Below are 27,173 nucleotides of genomic sequence, written 5' to 3' on the forward strand. Positions count from 1 at the left end.
TAGTATACTTTCAGGATGGCAGGGGTGAAGAATTAGTGTGATTATTAGTGACGGTTTAATTAGTAACCTCAGATACTAATGTATACATCATTTTTGCCTGAATTTCCCTTCCCAGGTCCTGCTGCTGTAAGAGCTGTTCACTTTGTTACAAAGGGTTTGAGTTGCTTTGTTCAATATGCTCCCTGTATTGTATAGCTCTAGATCTTTTTTCCCTCTTTCTTTTTAATCTGGGGCAAGGAGCAGCAACAGTCTGTTCCCCTACCCTTCACACCATAGAAATGCTGGGAAAGGCAGAAACTTTCAGTTTGTTGGGCCAGTTAGCTTTCTTTGTGGGTGTTCTGCCTGTTCTCAGGATAGATCATTTAATCTCATTTCCTTGGGACCGAGTTCTTTTTAGGAAAGTTTCAGAAATTTCCCTTTTGAGGGTTACAGATCCAATTGTAGCTGGTACTATAATATGGCCAGGATTTGTAGAAGAAATTTTTTTTCCAGCTCCCCCATCACATGGACCTATGTTTTGGCATAAGGTATGAGAGATTATTTAGTATATTGTCTTCTCTTTACTCTCCATAGAGCAAACCCAGGAGTCTTGGAGGCTTTTAACATAGTAGTTCAGAGGCACTAGGCTGTATTCCATGTGTATGTATGATTTCTCTTTTTCCCCACTCAGTTGTCTTGGCCGAGAATTGCTGGTTTTCCCACATGACATGCATAGGAAAGAAGGGTTGAGTCCTTTCTCCAGGCATTCTTTGTAGATGGGAGGAAGAGAAGTCTCAAAGGGGACAATAAAAGGCCAATTTAAGGAATTATAATAATCAGATTTGCAAGTAAAAATTCTTATTTTGTTGATGCACTGGGTACAGATACAACTGCTGTTTTGAAGGGAACTTCATTGGGACTGGAATGGTGGGGAGTGAAGCAGTCTTCATTTTCACCATCCTTCCAGCTTGCATAGCTAACTTGGGAACTATTATAATATAATGTCTGTAGTATCTTTTGTTTCTCCTAGGTATTTCCTTCCCCCATAATTATGGGTTTATCTGGTAAATATATTTATGACTTTAAAGAGAGATGCTTTCCCATTTTTATCTTGTCTCTGGTATTTTTATAGGATATTTAATATGCTTCCACATTCACTAGATTCCTTTCTCAGTCAAACAAGCCTGTTTTAAGTAGACAGCAGTTTTGCCTGCCAAGTTTTCCATATTTATAATTAATCGTTTAAATAACTTTACAACAAAGGGTGATATGATCCACACATTCTCTCACCCACAACATCTTTCAAGTTGTGAACTGCTAATAAGTAATTAATGACTGAATGTTTTGTGTGTTCTTACTGGGACCAGCATGGACTTCAGAGATGCCAGCAAATGCAAGCATATATTTAGAACTATAATTTCTCCTAAGAGATTATGAATGGCTTAGAAATCTCATCTGAATTCTGCTTCAGTTTGTTAAAACTAATTTTGTAGATCAATCATGATGTCTCTTTTTAAGTGGGTTGTCTAGCCTGCTGGCTTCTCTTCAGCCAGTCTTCTTGGGTAACGCATTCTTTTAGCAGCAAAGAAACAAAAGGCAAAACCGTTCTGCCCTCTCTAGTCACCTGGACTCTGAAGTAGTTGTGTTCACAATTTGCTGCCTCCTCTCCTGCTTTTCTCCCTTGGGAGCTTTTTAAAGCTCCTAGCAGGACACTACTTGCCTATTCAAATGTTTTACAGCTGGGCTGTCTCAACACGGTTGACTGTTCCCTCTTAAAGGAACAGACTGCCCTTTTACAATCTCTGAGAAGAGTTTCTGTATATGTGTTTATTAATATATTAGAAATCATAGGAAATTAGGGTTGGAAGGGACCTCAAGAGGTCATCTAATCCAACTGTCTGATCAAAGCAGGACCACCCCAACTAGATCATTTCCAGCCAGAACTTTGTTGAGCTGGACCTCCAAGGATGGAACTTCCACAACCTCTGGGTAACCCATTCTAGTGCCTCACCACCTTCCTCACAAAAGAGTTTTTTTCCTTGTATCTAACCTAAGCTTCCCATGCTGTAACTTGAGACAATTGATCCTTGTTCTGTCATCTGCCACCACTAAGAACAGTCTAGCTCCATCATCTTTGGAACCCCGCTTTGGGTAGTTTAAAGGCTGCTATCAGATCCCCCACCCCCCAGTTTTCTCTTCTCCAGGCTAAATAAGACCAGTTCCCTCAGCCTCTCCTCAGAAGTCCTGTTCCCCAACCCCCTCACTATTTCTGTTGTCCTCTGCTGGACTCTCTCCAACTTTGTCCACATCCTTTCTGTAATGGGGGGCTCCCCAAATCTGGGCACAGTATTGCAGATGGGGCCCCACCAGTGCTGAATAGAGAGGAAGAATCATTTCCCTCAGTCTGCTGCCAACGCTCCTACCAGTGCAGCCCAGTATGCTGTTAGCCTTCTTGGCAGCAAGGGTACACTGATGACTTGTATTCTGCTTATTGTCCACTGTAACTCCCAGGTCCTTTTCTGCAGAGCTGCTGCTTAGATAATTGGTCCCTAGTCTGTACTGGCACATTGGATTGTTCCATCCTAAGTGCAGGACTTCTCATTTGTCCTTACTGAACCTCATGAGATTTCTTTTGGTCCAGTTCTCCAATAGATCAAAGTCTTTCTTAATCCTAGCCCTACCTTCCAGCATATCTACTACTCCCTGCAGCTTGGTGTGATCCGTGTACTTGCTGAAGGTGCACTCCATCTCCTCTTCCGAATCATTAATGAAGATGTTGAACAAAACTGGTCTCAGGACTGACCCCTGTGGCACTCTACTTCATACTGGCTGCCAGCTAGACCTCGAACCATTGATCACTACCTGTTGAGCCTGATGATCCAGCCAGCTTTCTATCTACTTTACAATCTGTTCGTCCAACCCATACTTCTGTAACTTGCTTGCAAGAATGCTGTGTGAGATTATATCAAAAGCCTTGCTAAAGTCAAGGTATATCACGTCCACTGTTTTCCCCGCCTCCACAGAGCCAGTCATATTGTCACAGAAGGCAATCAGGTTTGTCAGGCATGACTTGCCCTTGGTGAAGCCAAGCTGACTGTTCCTGATCACTTTCTTCTTCTCCAAGTGCTTAGAAATGCAGTCCTTGAGGACCTGCTCCATGAGTTTTCCAGGGCCTGAGGTGAGGCTGACTGGCCTGTAGTTCCCTGCATCCTCCTTTTTCCCTTGCTTAAAAATAGGCACTATATTTGCCCTTTTCCAATCGTCTGGGACCTCCCCTTATCGCCACAAGTTTTCAGAGATAATGGCTAGGAGCTCTGCAATCGGCTAACTCCCTCAACACCCTCAGATGCATTGCGTCTGGCCCCACGGACTTGTATACATCCAGCTTTTATAAATAATCCCTAACCTGTTCTTTCACCACTTGGGGCTGCTCTCTTGAAACTTTGCTGCCTGGTAAACAAGGCATTGAGTACTTGAGCCTTTTCTTCATCTGTCACTAGGTTGCCTCTCCCATTCAGTAAGGGACGTCATCTGTACTTGCTGAAACCTGTGCACCATTGTCGTCATAATAGACACCCCATTTTCTCTGTACAGAAAGAGTATGTGGAGAGCAGATACTTAATCCATATGTTATGAGAGTGAATGTGAGGAAGTGTCTAGATTGTTTAGTTACATTTACTGCTAAAAAACTTTTGTTGTCAGAGTAACCATTTTTGGGAGTGTTTATTTGGGTGGATTGGGAGGCTTCCACCAGCCACACACATCTTTTAGGAGCTGCATGGGATCTAGACATTTACAAAGAAATTCCTGACTTTTTACTTTTGCATAGGTCTCCATACTCCTGCCTAGGTATACTCATTGACGGGTCTTAGTCAACTCTTATGCATATACCATGATCTAGAAGGATCAACAGTTGCCTATTACTATGATCCTTTATTTAAGGAAGTCCGTAGGAGTTTTTCCACAGATTTCGTTGGGCACTGAATTAGTTTCAGGCCTGGGGGAGGCTGCTTCAGGCCTGATTGTCCTATCCTCAGTAGCTTCCCTGGAATCATTTTATCCTGTTGCCTTGGAAAAAGCTCTGCAGGTGTTTCATAAGGAACACTGTTGTGGGCCATGTTTTGTGTTTCAAATCCTTTATTTACAAGAGGCTTCAGAACAGTGACCTGATGTGGATACTTGCCAGCAGTCCTGTTTTGGAAAAAAAAATTAAATAGCCTGCTAATGTAGTAATGTGAGCAAGTTGGCTTTGATGTATCTTTGTAACTTAATCCGTTTATAAGAATGAATGACTTCTGTCTTTTTTTTTCTTTCTGTTTTACAAAGGATACCGTGATGCACAGATTGGCTGGATACAGACAGTAGAGGACCTTCACGAACGTGAGACTGAAAAGATGGATTTTTCTCCCTTTGGGAATGCTCAAGGTCCAAGTAGAGTGGCACAGTTTCTTGTAATCTATGCTCCAAGGAGAGGTATCCTGGAAGTGTGGAGTACTCAGCAAGGACCCCGAGTTGGTGCCTTTAATGTTGGGAAACACTGTCGGTAAGAGAGGCTCGTTATTTTGACACATTAGCCAATGCTAGATTGACATCTCAGGCAGTCTCATGCCAGTGTCTACAATGACAAGTGTTGGTAGACTTTTTTTTTAGTTGCTTTTAACACATCTGATACTAATCTGAAGTGTAGCTAGCTCTTATTTTATAAATAAACATTGCCACTTTCGTCTTTGCCCCTCTGGTATGCATCATCATGTAATTAGGTGTTTTGATGGTTTTCATTAGTTATGCTGCTGTTGGCTGTGTGAAAGTCTCTCCTTTCATCCTGCATTTAAACAAGGTATGTTGGCAATCTCACTCTTCAGTGTAAAAGCATTATTTGTGTCTCTTTCAGATTGCTGTACCCTGGGTATAAAATAATGGGTTTAAACAATGTGACCAGTCAGGGTTGGCAGCCTCAGACTTACCAGATCTGTCTTGTCGACCCAGTATCTGGAAGTATGAAAACTATTCATGTACCTTTCCATTTAGCACTCAGGTAAGGCTGACTGAATTCTATGTAATCAGTCTATTATAATATAATAAATTCTATACTATAATTAATTTTGACTAACTTATGCAAAGAAGACTTAGGACTAGAAGGCCAGATGCTGCTGTCCTTTATTTTAGTAGATAGTACATTAATCCCTGAGTAGTCTCAGTATAAAGTAAGGTGCTACTCATTGTGAGTAGAGTAAAATAAAATGTATAAATATTTTTTGTATGACTTTGTTATAAGAGCTTAGAGTAGCTACTTTATATATTCACACCAGAGATGGAAGAAAATGATTTTTTTCAAGAGAGTATAATGTTAAAGTAAGAAAAATATAATTACTGGAACTTTTAAATTGTGTTTTTATTATACATTTAAAAATGAAACTTTTTTTCCAGTGATAAAAAGAGTGAGCGAGCAAAGGATATGCATCTAGTGAAGAAATTAAGTGCTTTACTCAAAGCTAAAACCACAAATCTGGGTAGGTTTTCCTAAACGTTTGCATTTTTTAGCGCCTCATCTATTGACTTGGACAATATCCACTCTTTATTGAATATGTCATACGTGCATTGTGGACAGCTAACACCTTGTGCCATTTTAGTGTCGGTTAGTTTTAAGTGAATTGAGGTTGCATTTTAAAAGGTGAGATTAATCTGATTAGAATAGTGTTGAGTACTCTAAATAGGGTAAGAATCTTGAGTACACCTGTTGCATTCTCTTTTTCTAACCTGTAAAATCTAGACAAGTACATTTTAGTCTGGTGGGAATGTCCAACTCACTTCTGATTTCCACTGATGACTTACCATGGGATACAAGATATCTTTTTTTCTTGGTTTCTGAGATACTTGTTTAATACTAGCTAACCAGTACCAATCCCACCCCAAAATTTTAAGAAGTGTACTATATCTTGGGGAGACACAGGTGGCAGACTTTTGAAGCTACCTGGAGAAAATTCTTATAACTATGGTGCTCCCAGCAAAGTGCAGTTTAGGTTAACATCTAACCTAAATTGATTTTCCCTATCCTGCAAAATAATAATAAAAGAGAGTTTTCAGTGTCCTGCATGTCCTTGTCTGGATTTTTTGGGTCTGTTCAGCACTTAATTCTGAAGTTAAACTTTAGTTGTTTGTAAAGTTAGACAAACACTCAGTTGCTGAGTTTTCCAAATGTATGATGTCAGCTCCTCCAAGCATATCACACCAAACAATTAAAAGTATGCATCTTAACTGCATGAATTGCTTTTTAGAATCCAGTCTAAAATGTGAGTTAAACATTTGATCATCTTTCTTTGTAGAGTTGATTGAAGCTGAAGCAAAGGAATTAATTCTTGATATCAAATACCCAGCTACAAAAAAACAGGTGAGTATTCTGAGAACGGGACTTTCATACTGGGAAAGAATTTCATATATAAAGCTTTTATAAACCTTTCACAGTGTTCTTAATTTTTTCCTAGATCACTGATAAGCAAAGCTTAAGGACTTGCTTTGTATGCTTGCTTCATTTTTCTTTTTTTCTGTAACGTACCACATAGAATTAATGAAGTAGATTTGTGACTTCAAAATCCCTTCCACGGCAAAATTGAGATAAGTTTATACACCCATCAATAAAAGAACTGTCCTCATTGCAGGCTCAAATTTTTCCAAATATGTATAAAAACAAGTAGCTACAGATTCCTTACATGCTTTTAGAACTAAAGTGAAATAGAATGGAAAAATTTCATTGTTAAATTTCTGTTAATAGGCTTTGGAAAAAATACTGGCAAGTGAACGTGTGCCATTCTCATCTCTTGCAAACATCACTCGGACATTGATGGACACCTTAAAAAATCAAGGTAGGTACAAGTTTATTTTGTAATTATGGAGAAAGATATCAGTTGTATCTGTGTTAAGGTGTTGAAGCTGGGCTACTGCTATGATGGAGCTATCTGTGGGATACTACTCCCTCAAACTTCAACTGGTTGGTTTTTCTGCTGAGTAATTCTGGCATTGATTCCAACTTCCCCAGTAGTTTTTCAATTTAAATTGCTTCACTTGCCGTACATCTCAAAATACACACTGAAATAATTCTCACTTGAAATCCGTGACTGATTAAGTTGATGCTTTATGTATGTAAAGACAGAAATATAAACTAGCTTCATACAAATGCAAATAAAAAATTGATATATCTGTGTACAAACATTTATATCCAGTGTGTTCCTACAATGTTTTGCCAGTAATTGTATATACAGTTAGTCTTTTCACCAGCCCATTATTTTGTATGTATGAGTACTTTTGTATGTTTAAATAGACTATACTCAGTTTCTGCTTCTGTGCAGTAATAGTGTTGCATAAGATGGGACCCTTGGCATTATCGTTCATAGCAGATTACCAAATGAAGTTTGTGGATATCAGAATGCTTGTGCATAGAAAGCACTGTCCTTTGCCCTATGTAAGTGAAGGAAGCCCCATATGATGCAGCATTCTGTGTCACTTGAGCTCCTCATGATGAAATCCTTGCCCACTCATGTCAATAGGAGTTTTCCCTGTTTTTATTCTTTAACAGAAGTACACTTCACCCATGGAGTTTACTGACTAATTTTGGCCTGTTCTTAGGGGAGAAGAATCTGATTTAAATAGCTGTAGGAAGTGCTAAAATATAGTCTGTTACAAGAAGCTATTTTCACAGAGAACAGTAGAATGGCAATGCTTACATAATTGGAAAAGCGTGTTTTATTTTTGTTATATATTGATTGATTTCTCTTTGTGAGCTGAAGTGTGTGTGTGTTTTTTCTGCACACCCTCCTTTTCCATATATGACTTGGTCATGCTGGTCATAAAATAGAACAGATTTGGTTGGAGTGCCCACCTTCTAATTTTTCAAGAATAGCAACATATCTGCCGGTGACGCTATGGGTAAATAGATTTAGTGAAATGGATGTTAGCTTATATGAATGCTGTTGTTGTGGGAAGAAGATCAGTGGATTATCTGTAGCAAGCTGCAAAGGGCTTCTTTGTTTCCAGGATTTTTAATAGCAGAGTGTTAAAGAGGTGGCTGAGCTTCATAGAGGGAAAATTGTATGCTGGAAAGCTCCTTGAGCTCAGAGATGTTCGCAGATTATTCAGAGATGATGTTTTGTATAGGAAAATCTTATTTACAATCTTTCTCTTAATGCCATGTGCATTTATTAATGTCACTAAAGAGGCAGGTGCATTATATGTTTACAGTGGCATTATCTACCCTCACTTGGATGTGAAACTGGAATGACCACAAGATGTACAGTCTTAAAGTGGTGCGAGTCACTGTGCAAAAGAACCCTAGTAACTTTGTACCACTGTAAGTCACACTAGTGTCTGTCTTGTATCCTAAGCTCTACTTAATTGCAGCTAAGAGAACCATTTTTAAAGCTATTATCTGTTCCCTTGCTGCCTACTGGCCCAGCACAGTAATGGCAACCAACAGTTTGCTACTCTAGGATAAGGCTGTTACATGTTCCCACTGTCCTGGGGGTACAAAATTTGCTTTAAATAGTGAATACAGGTACTCCTCATTTAACGTTGTCCCGGTTACCATGTTGCTATGTTTCTGATCTAGTAGAGAACATACTCGTTTAAAGTCATGCAGTGTTCGATCATAACATTTTTTGGCCACCTGCTAGTAGATAACTACTGTGATATAATTGGATTTGCTTAACATTGTTTCGCTTAAAGTTGCATTTTTCGAGAACATAACTACAATGTTAAGCAAGAAGTAGCTGCATCTCTTTCTGTTCCTAAAGAGTTAGCTTGCCTTCCTTTATATGGAGTTAAAAATTAAACATGCCAAATTTTTTTGTTGTTGTTGCCTAATTCCATTTTTTGAACTCAGTATCTCGATAAAAAATGGGTGGAAGGAAAAGCAACTGAGTAGGGGGCCACAAACAGGTTACCATGTTTTAAGATGGGGTGTTAACTTGCACTGTCAGCTATTTCACAGTAACTGTCCATGAGCTCACTCACTTTGTGGTTAATGTGAGGTAGCCTGCCCTTCTTTGAGTTAGTAATGTAAGAGAAGTATGCGTGTAGACAGTTACTAAGGGCACGCTGTGAGTTTGCACCCTAGTTTACATGGCAGTATCTTGTTTGTGGTTCTCTACATTTTGAGTGGTAGTGATGCAATCTAGAAAAGCTCCTAATTGCAAAGTGTTGGCTACTATTTTAGACATTTTTGTGTCTGATTTTTTGTGTGTGTGTGTGTGTGTGTGTGTGTTAAAATTCATATTACAAGGTCCTTAATTATTAGGTTCTTGTTTCTTTGACAGTCCGGATTACCCAGTTAACTGAAATAGTCTTCCTTAGGCAAAATGGAAAAATCGAATCTTTCAGCTTGCATTAGACTTTTTTTCTTTTGCGCTAAATAGAGGATACTCTTGACTTCATTTGATAGAGCGACCTGGAGTGCTTTCTTTCATTCTGAACCCTGTGGTAATGACAATTGGTGACCCCACAACACAGTCAAAATTTGCTTTCCTAAACTTCGTAGACGTCAAATGCAACAGAAGGTTTTCTGATTTGTCAGAGTTCTTTATTTTCATATCTGAACTTGATAGCTCGTATATTCAACTTTCTAGTGAGGGACTTGACATGTTTATACACTGATAACATGACTGAGAGACTACAGCTGTTACAACATTGTATCTTGTTTGGTATTAAAAAACAATCATAGCATTTGTATCATAGTGGGTTTTTAAAATGTTTTTTATATGCACTGGTTTTAAACCTCTGTAGTAACCTTGTTTGGTGTTGCGATATAAAACTTATGAAAAATGAACCTGATACTTTTTGTGCCTTGGGGCAAGAGCATTGGTATGAATTAAATATCATCTTAATGGAAACAGCAGAGCATCAAGAACATCACTCCATGGAGCATAAGTCACTTCATTCCTACAAAGGATTTTAATGAAGCTGCAAAGATTTTACAATTTCGGTGCATTTGTGTGTGTGTGGGGGGGGGGGGGTTGCTCTCTTTCTCCCCACCCCCCCATCACCAGTGCCCCTCCATTGATATTGAAATATACATATAAAAAAATTCACTCAGATTCATGTGCTTTTCCCCAGAACTTGAGTCTGTGGATGAAGGTTTGCTGCAGTTTTGCTCAAACAAGTTAAAACTCCTTCATCTTTATGAGTCGGTCAGCAAACTGAATTCTCTGAGCTTGCAGTCAGAGACTACGATTTCTGATAATGTGAGTGATTTCAAATGTTTTTATTTCAAGTACAGTATGTTGAAATTAGCATTTAGACTCTTCTGAAACTTTTTTCCCCTGATGTTTGCTGATGCAATTTGTGGATTGTAATCTTTGTTAATGTTAATTTGTATTGTCTTTCTGCTTTTTAAGGACTTGGCTAAATTACTCAGGCTAGATGAAAAAGAGTTTGTTAGGTTCCAGACATTATTGGAAAACTACAAACAAGAGAACACCCAACCAACTGTTCGATTTGCTGAGGATAAAGATAGCGTATTGTCTGTAAAAATGTTCTTGGAGTATTTGGAATATGAAAAAGACATGATTAACGTGAAGAAGCTGGAAGAAGGAGAGTATGTGGCTTTAGGTAAGAACTGTTGAACATTTGATGTTTTCCAGGGTAGTTTTTGAGTTATTGCAGCCCTAAAAATAGACTATCTTTTCTTTTAGCTTAATTTTTGAATTTCCTAAGTCCATGTACCAGATACCAACTAACCAGGTTGGATTTTGAAATAAAGGAAATAATAATGAAGAAGGGCTTTTACTTAGCTGTACTTTGAAATGATAGACCAAGTAGGGCTGAGTACAAGAACCGATATTTTGTTCCTGTCCCCTGAAAACGTCTCCTTACCAGATTGCCTCTTTGGCATGAGTCTTCTAATTGTTTAGAAAAAGGTTTATGAACTGGTTAATTCTATGTAAATATTCCCTCCCCCACCCGGGAAGGATGAAGTGTTACATAATCCGTTGCTAACCTAAAGCCTTCTGTCTCAGGCTGTGCAAAACTTGATCTACCACATAAACCTTTCGTTGATATCATTCCTGTTGATTGTTTTAGGTAGCTTGTTTTTCTGGAAATGCTTGCACGGAGAGAGTTCTACAAAGGAAATGTGCCATACACTGGAATCAGCAGGATTTAGTCCTCAGGTTTTGCTGGTAAGAATAAGGTTCTCTGTGTTTCCTCAAGAATTTCAGTGCCAGAGAAGTTTCATTTGTTGATCACTCTATATAACAGTATTGCCTTGGCTTGTAAGTGTAATAATATGTCTCATTAAGCAGCATGACTTTGGGAATGCTCTCTCAGATAAAAAACAGAGCCAGCTAGGGTATTTGTCATAGTCTTGCTTTGTGCTGTATGGCTGTACCCTTAATGCCCTTGCCTTCAAGCCTTAAGATATTCCCTTTTAAGTCAGCGGCACCTTTTTGAGAGCATTTGTTTAATCAAGTTTTACACCAAAAAGGATGTAACTCAGAATAACACAGATGGGTTGTTTTTAAATTTTATTAAACATGTTAGCAATCTAATTACTGTCTAACAGGAACTCACTTGGGGCCATGGATCTGGACTGGATTGAGCCTGGGGCACAGAGGTGGCTGTCATGGCCACTGCTGTGACAGTGGAACTGGAGGAAGTGAGGGGTCTACTGGCAGCAGGAAGGGTCTGGTGGTAGTAATGGTTCTGAAATAGGGGTTTGGAGACTGCAGTGGTGAGCCAAGCTCACCACTACTGGCTATGACCAACACAGCCCAAGAGCTCTGAATTTTGCAGCAGACCATGTCTCCCCACTTCCAGTGGCCCTCTGGTAGTCATGTGGGCTGGATAAAGCATCTGCCAGGGTTGCCAACTGTCTGTAAAAATCCATTAAAAAAATGGAGCTGTCCATTTAAAAAAAAAAAAAAAAGTAAGAAAGAAAGAAAACTATAACTAGGAGCTTGATTGTTAGAAAGCAGAGCAGCGCCATTAGTGTCTGAGCAGGAGTGCAGCATCCTGCAGGGAGTATTCTCTCTTGGGACTTTGAAGCCCCATCTTCCACCAGCCATGTACTGCTGCTGCTTCCCATTGCTTGCCTGTAATGCTCCTGGGTCATGAGTAGGCAGAAAGTAACCCTTCTTTTGGGGGAGCAGGGCTGGTGAGGGTAAGGTTGGGAGACAGTGGGGTGTGATTGGGGGCATCAGGGTGGTGGGTGGGACAGCACAGTATAAAACCATTGCTGAAGACAAGCAGGGTGTCAACCCATGATTTTTTTTTTTTAAACTAATAATTTGCAAATGACTGACAACCACATTTTTTCACTATGCTGATATGGTGTTTAATCCCTAAATTTGAAGCTGGCCCTTGTCCGGAGCCTGGAAAAGAGGTTACATTTTCATTATGTAAAACATATATCAGTAAAAAAAAGTCTGGTTGTCAGCAAAAAGTTTGCAGATTGTTGTTAAAAAAAAAACTCTGTCTTTGGATATAAATAGAACAGCTGGTCTACTTTATTGGGCAAAATACACATCACCCATTGATCCTGCAGGATGACAGGCATCATGTTACCCCCGCTTGCTGAGACTGGCCATCAGCTAATGGGCTGTCCTAGCAATGGGGTTATACCAGTGTGTTGACATGCTTAGGGAATCACAAATGAGGGAACCCAGGCAGGTGTTCCTGGGGCTGCAGGGTATGAATCCTGCATGCCCTTGAGCATATTTTACACTGCAAGAATTCCTATTCCCATGGCATACAGGTTTAGGCCCATAAAGCCCCAAAAGTGCTTGCGTGAGCTGGCTAGTGGCCATAAACCTAAAAGACATTTGCTGCAGTTAAGTGGCATAAATTGATACCATCTACATCAGCCACAAATTTTGGCCATTTATGGCATGATGGGGTGTGGACATCTGTTTACTTGGCCTTTGTATTGCCATAATTGTTATGGCGACACAAATGCACTGTCTCTTTTCACCCTTGGGTTGGTCACACTGAGCTCTGCAAGTCGTATGTTCTAAGAACTTGACCTAATTTATATGAATGGGGAGTGCAGGAGCCCTCCGATTAAACGTTTGCTTCATGTCTCTCCTGCTATGAAAAGTAACATGCATATGCCAACAGCCAGATGCAGATATGCACATCTGATACCCCCGGCTTTGGGTCGAACTCTACTCCCCGCCTCCCTCCCTCCTTTGGTTCTGACCCTGCTTCCCCTCCTCCAGTTTAAATTCACCCACTTTAAATGCAGCTTATACAGTATTAGCAAAAATGCTTTTCTGTGACAGCAGTGTCAGCATAGAAATACTGTTGAAAAGTGAGCCTGTAATAGACATTGTTATACCAACAAAACTCTTGTATAGATCAGGTCTCAATGTTCTGAGGGATTTAATGTAAGGCTGTATCTTAGGCAATGCATTCTACACCTTTAGAAAAAACAGGTTTGTTTGTTTGCAAAGGCAAAATGAGAAAGAAAATAATTTATAGCTCCCAATGTCTGCCTTAGTCCACTTTTCAGGGTTATTTTGCTGTGTGCATTTATACTCAGCAAGCATTCTATTCATGTAGCCTTTGTGAACCACCCCAACTTGAGTATAACATTTTACCATCATAAAGTCATACTGCTAAACATACAGCAGCTTGCCATAATCTTTATAATAATTTTGGTCTAGGCATAATGAATTTTTTTCTCTCCAAAAAATAACATTAAATGAGCTATAAGTAAATTTTCTTCCATCTTTAAATAGTTAACATATAGAAGTACGTAAGAGGCGTGTATCAGGATCTGGGGGAATGTCTGTTCACCAGATGACAAGGACCAGTGGTCACAAACTCCTCTAAGACTGCTTTAGGCTGGATGTAAGGAAAAACTTCTTTATTGTCCAAGCCCCCGAGGCCTAGAATAGGCTTCTTCCAGAGGTGGTGCAAGCATCTACCCTGGACTTCCTTAAAGAAGTCCAGAGCAGCTTATCCTGCTGGGATCCTTTGACCCTAGCTGACTTTCTGCCCCTGGGGCCGGGGGTTGGACTCTGATCTCCCGAGGTCCCTTCCAGCCCGAATGTCTATGAAATCTATGAACTTTTTTTTTCTTTTTCAGTCCCTGCTACTCACTTTGTGGCTTTCCAAGGAAAAGGATATTTTAGATAAACCACAGTCTGTCTGGTGCCTTCACACTATGTTGTCTCTTTTGAGCAAAATGAAAGGTGAAGTATTTTTTCATTTAATGTCATTTTTAGATGCAGTTGATTGCTGGAATAGTCACAATGGCAATTTCTGTATTTGTTTAACAAAATTTGTGCAGTAAATACTGCACATGAGCATGTTTTTATAATTGTTTTATAACACAATTTATTGACAAACCAATTATTTATCTTTTAATAGCATAATAGAACATATATGTGCTACTTGTTTGTCACTTAATGTCCAGAAAACTGGGTATTTTGTGTTTCATAGGTAAAACACTTGAGACTTAAGGACCTTGGTTCAGTTGTCAACTTGTAGCACTTGTGTGATACATTTCTTTTTTTTTTTTAAACATTTTCTTAAATTATTTTGAATTAACATCATCCCTTTTTTATTCTTTCTACAGCCACTACCTTTAGCTTCTGAGGAGAAGGCCCCTCCCTATAGTATAGTTTGTGTTCAAAAATAGTTTTTGAATACATGCCTTGGGGTAGGATTTTAAGTAAGACCTGTCTTCTGCCCCTTATCTTTACTTCCTGTAGTGCCCCAAGGCTTATTTCTGTTTTTCTGATCCAAAGCCCATTTAACATAAAATTGTATGAACAGTGCTTGGAGCAGGGATCAGAACCCATAGCAACTGTCTCCCAGGAGAAGGTCCCCACTAACTAGTTATCCACTTCAAAATCAGGCCTTCTCTTGTTCTCCCTCTTCCTGGCTCTGTGGATTTTTCCATCTGTTTTTTATGCAGTGTCAGTAGGAGAATCTGAGGATTCCTCAACCCAACCTTACTGTAGCCTGGTTAAGTAGGGCACTTTCCTGTAAAGTGGGAGTTGTAGGTTTGAATTCCCTTTGGTTGGTGAGTGCTTCAAACTCTAATATCTCACCTCCTGGGCAGCTGCTCTAACCATAAGGGCAGTATGTAAGAGGTGGGTATGCTGAAGAAAGAGCAGTTATAACTGTATTTGGAGGCCCTGTGCTGTTAGAAAATGTTACTAGATTAGGCTCCTTGGGGGACTTGGATCTTGGATCACAGTGGGGCATAGGTAGGAGTTGGGTGCTGGGCTGCATGTTCTGGGGACATGTAAAAGGCAGAATCTTCAGATACGCAGGGATACTTTAGATTAAAAGGGGAAGGTGCCCAGGCTCCTCCAGGGATAGGCTGCTACTGAGTAGAGATGTTTTGGATCCCAAGCGGACTTTAGGCACCTGCTTTCAAAAAGTAAGTACTCTTTTAGGTACTAAATCCTATTAAGGATCTGGCTGTAAATGCCAAGGGAAAGGTAACGTTGTGGCCATGGTAGAATAACTATATTTGTTCCAGACAGCTGCTATATTTAATCAGTTTGTGGATTTTAATTGCAGAAGGTAAATCCTGTTTCCAAGGGCAGGTTGTTACTCTTCTAGTTTAACTCCTAACACAGCAAGTTTTTTGTATTCTCCCACCAATTTGTTTTTTGCAGTTGCTATAGATGAGTCATGGGATTCTCAGTCAATTTCCCCCTGGTGGCAGCAAATGCGCACAGCTTGTATTCAGTCTGAAAATAATGGAGCTGCCTTATTATCTGCACACGTTGGGCATGCTGTAACTGCACAGATAACTGACAGTGTGGCAGAGAAAAAAGTAAGTCATCTTGGATTTCTTCCTTTTCCAGTAGTAATGGTTTCAAATTTGTGTCGAAGCTGTTGCTTTCTTGAAGGAGGAACATGCTGCCATTCATTCAGAAATGGGCACAAAGGAGGTGTAGAAATGAACAAAAGTGTGGACACTTGTATTTTACTGTATTTACTTGACTATAAGATGACCCCGAGTACAAAGCGGCCATCCCAATAATTAGGTTCTATATATGGAAAATGTATGAATTTGTTTTAATTTTCCAGGTATAGGATCTGTTATTGGAGACTTGCCTTGAATTTGTCCCCCTCTCACTATTACAGAAGGGAAAATAAATCTGGGGGTCAGGTAGCCCCTTTGCCTTCTACCCCTCCCAAAACTTCTTCCTCCTGCAGCCCTTCGCTTCCCCTCACCTCCGTATTGTCAGACCCTGCTGTCACTGAGCACGTGGAAGCAAGGGCCAAATTTGAAAACATTGCCCTTAAAATAAACATACCTGTAGTAATTTGCATATAGGAAAATTACTTTGGTTACCCATAGACTTGGTTCATCCAGAATTAATGCATTTTACCTTTTTTGAAACTGCTGCATAAGGTTCCCCATAAACACACTTTTTAAGCAGCACTTTTGTACCTACTTATATGTAGTACAAACTATGCATGGTATTAATGCAAGGCCAAAAGGCTGATTTATTTGCCTTGTAGTTCATTGTGCACTCTGCAGTATTTTAAGCCATGCCTCACAGCTCAGCACTGCTCAGTATGCGTGTGTACTCCAGATACCTCTTCCCCCCTGCCCCCCAAGATCCATGTGCTAATTAGCCCCCCCATTCATGACTGGAACCAAGTGTTTTTGTCACAAGTCCTGAGATCCTCCACAGGCAAAGGTGGTGTTTTTGTGCACGTCTTACAAAAGTGCTTTTATTTTAACAAAATGTATAAGGTTGCGAGTAAATTTGAGTTGTTTATTTTTACATAAATGTCAATCTCTGTACATTCAAATGATAAGTTTTCTTAAATATAATAGATGTATATTTCAATGTTAATGTTACCTGCTGTAAATGAAAACTTTAATACATCTGCAAAAAGCTCATACTATGTTTTGTTAGTTTTCCCAAACAATTGTAGGCGCTGACACAGACTCTTGGGAAGCACTTTCTCTTGATACAGAATATTGGAAACTTCTTCTGAAGCAATTAGAAGATTGTCTGATACTTCAGATGCTATTGAACAGTAAAGTGAGCAAGAGGACAACCAAAGTTTCCTCTCTACAGACTGAGCCACTCTGTAGACTCTCTGTAAAGAAGCTGCTTGAAGGCGGGAAAGGTATACTTCTTACAAAGATGATTTGATTAGTTGTCTTGCATAATTCAGTGACAAATTCTGTAGCCGTGACTCAAATTTTTTTTCAGTACCTTCTTGCAGTGATTCCACTTCTGACTTACGAGAAGTAGATTTAAAAAAAAAAAAAAAAGACTTGCATCAAAGTCATTATTGGGCAGAGTTCTGGTGTTATGTCCTTGCAGATTGCATTGTAAACTTCAAATCAGTTCTTGATTTTTGAAGATGTCATTGACTAACTTAAGGTTTCTGATAACCAACAGAAGAGTTTCTCTTTTGTCATTCATGTTTCAAAACAGTTAAGTTCTACTAAATATAGCCAGGAAAATTTGACTATGCCTTTTACCTTTTCTTTTGTCTCAGGAGGTATTGCTGACACTGTAGCAAAATGGGTTTTTAAACAAGACCTCAGTTTCAATGTCCTGGAGCTAGCTCGGAAAAAAGACGAAGAAAGTTCAGAAGAACCTGTAGAAACTGACAGTACTGTTTCATTGGGGGAGTCAGAAGCAGAGACGGGCTTGGAAACTATCCTCAGTAAGAATATGACGCTGTGTTTTCAGACTTCAGGTTCTTCAGAGGTGGCAGAAGTGGTAGAATTATAGTTAACTAGTAGAAAATAAAATGGGATGAAAAAACTGCTTTATAACTTCTTCTATTTACTTATTTATTTTTAGAATTGTTGCAGTTGGCCTATCAGCAGTTTCCTTGTAGCCTTGAATCAGATGTGTTGTATGCACACTGTTGTTGGGAGTATATAGTGCAATGGAATAAAGACCCAGAGGTAATTTAATTTCAATTTTTCAGTATATTTAACAGTGCTTTTCTTAGGGTATGTCTATGTGGGCACATTTAATGTGTAGTAGCCCAAAGTAAGGGGCACTAAGGGTGCATGTCTACACGTGCACACCCTAAATGCGCCTTAAAAATGGTGAGTTAAGGCTCCGCGAGTCTAAATTTGACACCTGCATAAAGCAGGTATCAAATTTATATGCAAATAGTTAAATTGCATTAGCAAACATGTAGACACACTAATGTGCATTAACACAGTATGTGTCCATTGTTTTGGGACTAACTTTAGTCCCAAATCAGTCTGCATACCCATGTTAATGCACAGTAGCATGTCCACATATGGTCACACCCCTAATATGCATTAAGTTTAGGCATGCTTAAAAGTACATGCAGACACGCCCTTCTACAAGTACTTTTATACCCATTTATACAGAAAGTGAAAACTAGATGGGATAAAATGGCAAATAAATCTTAAATGATGAAAGAAAGAAATATAGTTTTTGGGATTATGTGATTGTCAGACAGTGTCAGGCTTTTATATTGGGGTGTTTGGGAATTCATCTTTTATACCTTTCATGCACAATGCTGAATAGCTTAAGTATGCAACACTGAATTAGAATTCTTGTGTTGCAACAGTTCCTTACGTTTTCAGCATATACTAAAGTAGATTGTGGTATCTGTCTCTCTCCGGTTTTATACTTCAATATGATTTATACAAGGAATGGGAAATAATGTACTGATACACTTAAAAATTATTTTTGCCTTAAGACTTTCCAGCCCCAAAAGTTCCCTGTAGGGGCTAGTAAATTGTTTACCAAATTGCTTTTAGCCCACTGCCCCCCCTCAGTTTTACTAATATTTGTAACTACTGGTTGAACTCATGATCAGAGTGGAAGTGGGAGCACAAACACTCTGTGCTTGCAAGCTGTGATTGATATCCCTCAGGCTTAGTAAGTGTGTGTGATAGAACATCTTGTTTTTGGATTTTTAAAGATGGTCTCTAAAACAACCAAGAAGTCTTAGCAGTTTAGTTCTTTAAACAAACAAATAGATCTTTTATCTGCATAAGTATATAAGTAGTTAAGAGGGAAATCTTTCAGCTAGAGATAAGTCATCAGTATAGAAGCTGAAACAAGTCTGGAAAATTATAGTAGAATCACAGAGTTTGATTAGCTTTAAAAGTATGCACGTGTAAGTGCATTTGTTTGGTGACAGGGCATTTAAAATTTGAGTCTTAACTAAAATTCTTAGCCTTTTTAACTGTGGAAAATTAGTTGATTTAAAATAGTCTGCACACACTACTTCAAGAATTCACAATTTGCCTTTGGAACCAGAATTGAATTACTGAATAACTTCTCTCTCTTTTTTTTTTTATTATTTCCCCCCCTTTATATAAGGAAGCACGTTTTCTCATTAGGTCTATAGATCATCTCAGCTGTATTGTTAATTCTCATGTGCAGCATGGTAAGTACAACATTATTGTTTAAAGATCATAGTGAATACGTTTATCAGAGAGCAGAATAAATCAGTTTGAATCTATGCGGTTTGTAGTAGTGCTGACCAGACCTCTCTTCCTTGTTGCTGATGCTTAGGCATCTCTGGTTTTCCCATAGTTCAAAATGCCATGTATTGCTGCTTAGGATAAAGGATAGACCTGTTGCAGACACTTTTATTGTATGTAGAAACAGTGTACTATGACTACGGCACTCACTGGATTTGTATATTATCGGCATACACAATATAACATAATGGGTTAGACAGATATTACAAATCCATTTGTAACACCAAAGGGTTCCTGTCTTAGTAAACTGAGCCTTGGATTTTATTCTTGCTGCTTTATAAATGACCTGACTGACAGCAGTGTGTGACAGTCTTCATCCTTTCTGACTGTTCACCACTAAAGGAGCTCTCAGTCTATTTGCCTTGACCCATATACGTCCTTTGAACTATTTGAATTTGGCAAGGTTTACAATATGTGGGGAATACAAATCGCACAAAAGCGCCATATGATAGTTTGCATGGGATAGCCCAGGTGAGACTTCCAAGAAGTGGAAACTTGGACAGATGACTAGGGAGGAGTATAAGAGTATCGCTTGGGCATGCAGGAATTAAATCAGGAAGACCAAAACACAGTTGGAGTTGTAGCTAGCAAGGGATATAAAAGGTAACAAGAAGGATTTCTATAAGTATGTCAGCAGCAAGAGGAAGATCAGGGAAAGTGTGGGTCCCTTACTGAATGGGGGAGGCAGCCTAGAGACACGATATGGAGAAGACTGGGAAGTACACATTGCCTTTTTTACCTTGGTCTACATAGGAAAGGTCAGCTTCCAGACTGCTGCACCTGGCAGTACAGTTTGGGGAGAAGGTGAACAGACAACAAGGGTGAAAGAACAGGTTAGGGACTATTTAGAGAAGCTGGACATGTACAAGTCCATGGGGATGGGACATAATGCATCTGAGGGTGCTGAGGGGAGTTGGCCAGTATAATTGCAGAGCCACTGGCCATTATCTTTCAGAACTCATGGTAATTGGGAGAGGTCCCTGATGAATGGAAAAGGGCAAATATAGTGCCCATTTTTAAACAAGAGAAGGAGGAAGAGGATTCTGGAACTACAGACCCATTAGTCTTACCTCCAGTCCCTAGAAAAATCATGGAACAGGCCCTCAAAGAATCCATTTCTGAACACTTCTAGGAGAAGAAAGTGATCAGGAACAGTCAGCTTGGATTCACCGGGGGCAAGTCATGCCTGACCAACTTGATTGGCTTCTATAGTGAGATGACTGGCTCTATGGATGTGGGGAGAGCAGTGGATGTGGTATTCCTTGACTTTAGCAAGGTTTTTAATATGGGCTCACATAACATTCTTGCAAGCAAGTTATGCAAGTATGGGTTGGATGAATAGACTGTAGGTTGAATAGAAAACTGGCTGGCTCATCAGGCTCAAAGGGTAGTAATGGCTCGATTCTAGCTAGCAGCCAGTATCAAGTGGCGTGCCCCAGGGGTCAGTCCTGGGGCTGGTTTTGTTCAATACCTTCATCAGTGACCTGAAAGATGGGATAGAGAGCGTCCTCAGCAAGTTAGCAGATGACAACAAAGTTGATTCAGAGCTAGATTCAGAAAGACCTCAACAAACTAAGGGACTGGAGCAAAAGAGATCTCATGAGGTTCAGTAAGGGCAAGTGAGAAATCCTGTACTTAGAACAGAAGAATCCCACACACCAGTAAAGCTATGGACTGATTGGCTAAGCAGCAGCTCTGCAGCAAAGGGCTTGGGGTTACCATATTCATTATTATCCATATTCAGTGGATAATAAGCTTGAATATGACTCCACAGTGTCCTCTTTTTGGCCTTCTTTGCAATGACTTACGGGCTATACTAATAGGAGCACCACTGCCAGCAGATTGAGGAAAGTGATTATTCTTCTCTTTTCAGCAGTGCTTCTGGAGTACAAGGTCCAGTTTTGGACTCCCCACTACAGAAAGGATATAGACAAATTGGTGAGAGTCCAGTAGAGGGCAGTGAAAATGGTTAGAGGACTGGGGTACATGACTTCTGAGGAGAGGCTGAGGGAACTGGGCTTATTTAGTCTGGAGAAGAGAAGTCGGAGAGGGGATTTAATAGCAGTCTTCAACTACCTGAAGGGTGGTTGCAAAGAGAATGGAGATAGACTGTTCTCGGTGGTGGCAGATGATGGAACAAGGAGCAACGGTCTTAAGTTGGTGCAAGGGAAGATTAGGTTTGATATTAGGAAAAACTTTCTCACTAGGAGAGTAGTAAATCCTGGAACAGGTTACCCAGAGGGGTGGTGAAATCTCCATCCTTGGAGGGTTTTTTTTAAGGCCCAGGTAGACAAAGCTTTGACTGGGATGATCTAGTGGTCCTGTTCTGAGCAGGAGGCTGGACTAGATGACCTCCTGAGTTCCCTTTCAACCCTAATTTTCTATGATTGCAAAGGGGAGACCAGAGGCTACTTGTCATCTATGTAGTATTTGTATGTAGCCCATAAAGCAGGGGTGGGCAATTATTTGGGGCAGAGGGCCGCTTACCCAGTTCTGGCAGGCTGTTGAGGTCCGCATGGGTAGCCCTGCCCCTTGATAGGTGCCCCACCCTCTGGTCACCATCTTGGGACCAATGTCCCAGGGCCAGCACTGCTGGGGCCCAGAGTGGGGTCCAGGCTGGCAGGGGTCTGTGGAGCTGGGCTGGGCTGCACCAGCAGGGAGAGGGGGGGAGCTGGCCTGGCTCCACAGAGCCCCTGTTAGCCAGGACCCCACGCTCCTGCCACCCTGCTCTGGGCCCCACTGGCACTTGCCCGAGGATGCAGGTACAGGCCCCCCACTGCTCACACCCAGTGCCCTCCAGCCCCACAGTACAGGCGTGGGGCAGCGCACAGCCCTGACTCTCTGCTTGCCAGCAGGGAAGAAGCTGGTGCTGAGCATGGGGAAAAGCGGCCCCTTGCCCACCCCATGGCCGGCGCTCCCTGTTGTGGTGCTCGCAGTCCATGCGGGGCTGTCTGGAGCAGGCACAGGCAGCATTATGCAGGCTGCAGGTGGCTGCAGTGCAGGGTACTGGCCATGGGGCAGGTGAGGCGCCGCTTTTTGCCGCTCTTGGCACCAGCTTGTAACCCGCCCCACTGCCAGGCTCGATTGTGGGGCCAGGTTACAAGGTGATGCTGAGCACGGGGGGTGGATAAAGCATTCCCTTGCCCGCCCCATGCCTGCCACCCTGCTGGCCTGGGGCTGCTTGTGCCTGTTCCAGACAGCCCCATGTGGGCTGTGAGCGCCTGCAGCATGGGGCACTGGGCATGGGAGAGGCTGCTTCCCCCTGTGCTCAGCTTTTCTCTGGGCTCCTTCCCTGTGTGGGGGGAAGCAGCCCCTCCCATGCCCAGTGCCCCACGCACAGGCAGCCCCACACAGGCTGCAAGCAGCTGCAGTGCAGGGCACTGGGGCTGGGTCAGGGAGGGTTCGCTTCCCTTCCTGTACTTCTTCCCTGCCTGGGGTCCCCTCCCCCTCACTTGCCTGAGCTTCCTGCGCCAGGGCAGCCATGTGCTCCCAGCCCAGAAACCCCGGCTGGGGCTTCCGGCTGGGAGGCTGGGCCTTGCGGGCCCCGCTGTTGTTGGAGCCCACCAGGCTTCCCCTGTGTCCTGGCCCTTGCTTCCTGCATTTTTGACAGGAAACAAGGGCAGATGTGTATTAATTTTCTGCATTTTTTTTAGGGGCCCCGTGGGCCAGATAAAATGGCCTCATGGGCCAGATCTGGCCCATGGGTCGTATTTTGCCCACCCCCACCATAAAGGGACTTCTTATAGGCTAAGTACACACAGTCAAAAAGCCCAACACTGAATTGATTTAGTCTTCGTGGATTAGTCTGTTGCATAGAATGAACCAATAAGCAAGTGAAGAGACATTCACTTTTGATTCTAGAAATGCAGCCACATGCCTGCAGTGGTCAGGCCAGAAGCTGGGGGGTGCCTCCCTGTTCAGCTGGAGCAGACAGCTTGGGCCAAAATTATCCCGCCTACCTTGCAAGAGGGGCTGGGAGACAAGTGCAAAGCATCCTGGGATGCTGGGGGACTGTGAGTTAACTTGAATCTGGAGTGGATCTGGGATAGAAGTTCGACAAACCTATTTAACCTAAATCAGTTAGGTCTGATAGTATAGTTACCCAGGTTTATCTTAAACTAGTTTCAGTCATTTTGAAAGTGGTTTATGTGCACAGAATTCTGTTGTGTTACAGATTTGAACAGGTTTGTGTGCAACTTCTGTCCCTAGCCATAATGGCAACCATTCTCCACAGAACCAGAAACAGTGAAGCTGGAGTTATTCACACTGCACTCGTCACTCACCAACCTACACCACATTCCCATGACTCCTTTTTTGCATCTTTGTATACGTATGGCATATAGTATGTAACATCCAGTGAGCATAGAGGTGTGTTTTTTTTAATACAGCCTGCAGGGCGACGTTGCAACCATTAAGTGGTCTTCCATGAACAAAATTTGGAGTCCTCTGTTTTAAACAGCCCCTTCCCTGTTCTTCCATGGTAGAGAGTTTACATTAAATGTGTTTGACATATCGTTCACATTATGTTTAATGTTTATGTAATTGTTTCAGGTATTGCTCTAATGATGTGGAATACGTTCGTAGTCAAAAGGCTTTCTGCTGCTACATACCTAATGGATAAGGTAAACAGCGTTGTAGCTGCTAGTTTTTTTAATTTACTTTTTGCTATTTTATTAATAGGTGAATTAAGCTGTAAAATCCTTAAAGCGTTGCTTTTTAAAAATGTTTTTGAAGGACCAGAGATTAGACAGTGGAGGTGAATGATGTTGAAGGCATGTAGGAGAGCATCCATTTAGAAAGTCACATTTATTCTTCTGGAATGCCCTGCTGGTAGACAAGATCTTAGTGTCAGTTTTAATGAGCAGCTGAAGCAGGCAAATGCTGCTACACACCAGTGATGACAGCATACACTTAATGTTTGTTTTGTTCATCTGACGTGCATGCGTCTGTTATGTGCCTTTTGCCAGAAGACAGCAGTTACCACATGGAAGCTGCCAAAGGCTGTCACCATTTGTGTGGCTCTGTGCAGCATATGCAGCAGCCATACAAACAGCGTGTATGTTGCACACTTGGAGGCACCAGCTGCTAAGGGGGGCTGTTGCAGCAAGCAGAAAATATGGGCATGTCTACAGTTGCTTTCTGGCAGCAGCTCCCATGTACCAAACACAGCTTACAGAATTAGTGTTGCTCTGCCAACAGAAAGAAAGGGTTTTGCCACCATAAGGGAGCCTCTGAGTATGGCCATGGGTTGGTAGAATCTGAATTCCACTGGCAAAGCTATGGAGGATAGACTGGGGCAGAGATACAGACACGCTAGTGCTGCACGTTAAAAAATTCTCTGCAACCAAGTTTACATCTTCAAACCACTGGTAAAGGATTTTTCATTTTAAGGGAAAGCAGGAGATAACAGTTCTCTGTTACCTGTTGTGGGTTTTTTTGCATTTTATGAATCTAGTAACCAGCAAATGACCCAAAAGTAAAACTGCCCTTCATGCCATTTAAAAAAAAATGTAAGACTTTTTTAAGATCTTGAAGGAAGAGCACACCTCCCAGCTTGGTTGGAACAGACAACTTGGACCAAGGCTAGCACATCCACCCTGCAAAGGGAGTTTGTGGGGGAGATGCAGAGCATTCTGGGATGCTGAGGGACTGTGAGTTAACTTGAATCTAGAAGTTCCATAAACCAATATAACCTAAATCAATTAAGTCTGACACCACATTTCCAGATTTATCTTAAACTGGTTTGGGTCATTTTGAAAGCGGTTTATGTGCACTGAACTTCTGTTGTGTTACAGATATGAACTGGTTTCTCATCACTTATACAAATTTATATGTAATTTCTGTCCCTAGCCTAGAAGACAAATCTAGAATAGAGTCCAGAGTGTTGAAACACTTGTAAAAGCAAAGAATTTTTTGCTTTATTCCTTGCCATTCATATTAAAAAGCTATGAAACAATTGCATGCTTGTAACATCAGTGTGAGTAACATTAGGCCTCTTAAGATTGTTAAATGGTTCTTTAATTATTTAAGGTTTACTTTTATTTCTTGAGGAAGATCTTAAGGATTTTCATATAGATCTCATGGATAGTATTAGAACATGCAGTAGTCATTTTCAGTGTGATTTTTTTTTTTTTTTTCCTTCTAGAAGATGGCAATAAATTACACCCAATCAAGAGTGTGAAAAACTTCAGCCAATACATATTTTTGCCAAGTCTCTAGCCATTTGCAAATATTTAACAAACTGTGTTCCACCCAATATTTTGTGTCATATAGCTTGTATTCAATCAGACTTTTTAAAATTAAACATATCCTATGTAGCATTGTATGTTTCTATGCAATAGTTTTTTTCCTGTTGTGTTAGGGAAATATTTATAACTGACTAACTTGCTTAATAAATCACTTGTTTGCCTGTTACGGTGTACAATTGTTTTAAATTAGGTTGGAAAAGCTCCAAAGGACAGATTATGCAGACGGGTAAGTAACACCTATTTTATATAAAGATGACAAAAAATATTAAAATATTTTATTAAATTTTAATCTTGAGTTGAACTGGTGGTGAATTTTAGCCAGTTTTAAATTTCAAATTTGACCATCAGTGTTGAAAGATGTAATAACTAATAATACCATGGAAGGTAGGCTTGAGGCTAAAACCTGACTACTTACTAGCAGGTTATAGATGCTATTCATCAGTCACTCAGCAGAGTGATCTGAAACCAGCTCAGTTTTAAAAGATTGTTTAATAAATTCTTGCTTCCTACTTGCATACTAGAGTAAGGCAATAAGTGGATAAAATAAGCAGCTTTTTTTTTAATTAAAACTTCTTCAAGATATTTCAAGACCTTACTAAAACGGTATTTTTGTTCCTATTATTCCCCAATCTTCTTGTATTGCGAACAAGTTTCAGCCTTGTTTGGCATCACTTGTTGTAAGGTAATAAAGTTAATGCTTCAGGGATTCTCTAGCAAAGTCTCCCCTCTTAAATATAACCATTGGTGATAAGATCTCCTTGTCTATTAGCTTCAGCTGGAGTGTTTTGAGATGTAGCCAGTTAAAATTGCGTGGCACTTATCTATTCTTTGTTTTTAATAGGATGTAGGTATGGGTGACACTGCAATGACATCTTTTCTGGGTTCTTGTTCAGATCTTCTTCAAATCTTAATGGAGGTAAAAATGTGAGCGGGTTCAATACAAAACATTTGTGATCTTAATTGTAGATGTTTTTAATGAACAATAAAAGTAAAATTATTTTTATGGCTTCACTTAAATGTCTTTTCTAGCAATATGGAAAAGTCCTTATTTTTTTTAAGTACTACTGTAAAAGAAAATTACGTTTATTGTAATTTGTTTTTACTATGTAGATCATCTAAACATCTTTTTTTACAGTAGCCCAAAATAAAGTTCCTTAAGATTGCTGATGTTTCTGTGCTAGGCTGATATTAGAAGCGATGAAATGCATACTCCGATACTGGATACAGAAGATGCCTGGGTGTCTGTAGAAGGACCCGTTTCAATAATAGAGCTAGCTCTTGAGCAGAAACGCATCCACTACCCGCTTGTCGAACATCATTCCATATTGTGTGCCATCTTGTATGGAATCATGAGATTTTCTCTGAAGAGCATGAAGCCCCTCTCCCTCTTTGATAGTAAGGTATGTCTTTCATAAAGATCCTATGAGGCATGCAAGCTTTATCAGTCACTGGCTGCTAGCTTTAAAAATGGGTTATGATTTGTC

At 40.6% G+C, this 27,173-nt stretch overlaps 1 protein-coding gene across 2 annotated transcripts in view; it reads left to right on the plus strand.

Moving 5' to 3' along the window:
• The window catches only part of RAB3GAP2 (RAB3 GTPase activating non-catalytic protein subunit 2), a 74,563-nt gene that overhangs the window by 37,366 nt on the left and 10,024 nt on the right, over window positions 1–27,173 (plus strand). For both annotated transcript variants that reach the window (XM_090048630.1, XM_090048637.1), the window contains exons 14-31: window positions 4,306–4,522; window positions 4,871–5,014; window positions 5,407–5,489; window positions 6,303–6,367; window positions 6,749–6,839; window positions 10,081–10,208; window positions 10,362–10,575; window positions 11,047–11,144; window positions 14,054–14,159; window positions 15,600–15,760; window positions 16,860–17,076; window positions 17,455–17,625; window positions 17,766–17,872; window positions 19,278–19,344; window positions 23,993–24,063; window positions 25,880–25,915; window positions 26,531–26,605; window positions 26,871–27,089. In XM_090048630.1, coding sequence (XP_089904756.1) covers window positions 4,306–4,522; window positions 4,871–5,014; window positions 5,407–5,489; window positions 6,303–6,367; window positions 6,749–6,839; window positions 10,081–10,208; window positions 10,362–10,575; window positions 11,047–11,144; window positions 14,054–14,159; window positions 15,600–15,760; window positions 16,860–17,076; window positions 17,455–17,625; window positions 17,766–17,872; window positions 19,278–19,344; window positions 23,993–24,063; window positions 25,880–25,915; window positions 26,531–26,605; window positions 26,871–27,089 — 2,270 coding nt within the window. The remainder of the gene's footprint in view (window positions 1–4,305; window positions 4,523–4,870; window positions 5,015–5,406; window positions 5,490–6,302; window positions 6,368–6,748; window positions 6,840–10,080; window positions 10,209–10,361; window positions 10,576–11,046; window positions 11,145–14,053; window positions 14,160–15,599; window positions 15,761–16,859; window positions 17,077–17,454; window positions 17,626–17,765; window positions 17,873–19,277; window positions 19,345–23,992; window positions 24,064–25,879; window positions 25,916–26,530; window positions 26,606–26,870; window positions 27,090–27,173) is intronic.

This window comes from Crocodylus siamensis, chromosome 1 (assembly GCF_052110815.1).
Source record: "Crocodylus siamensis isolate JL-2025a chromosome 1, ASM5211081v1, whole genome shotgun sequence".
Taxonomy (NCBI): domain Eukaryota; kingdom Metazoa; phylum Chordata; order Crocodylia; family Crocodylidae; genus Crocodylus; species Crocodylus siamensis.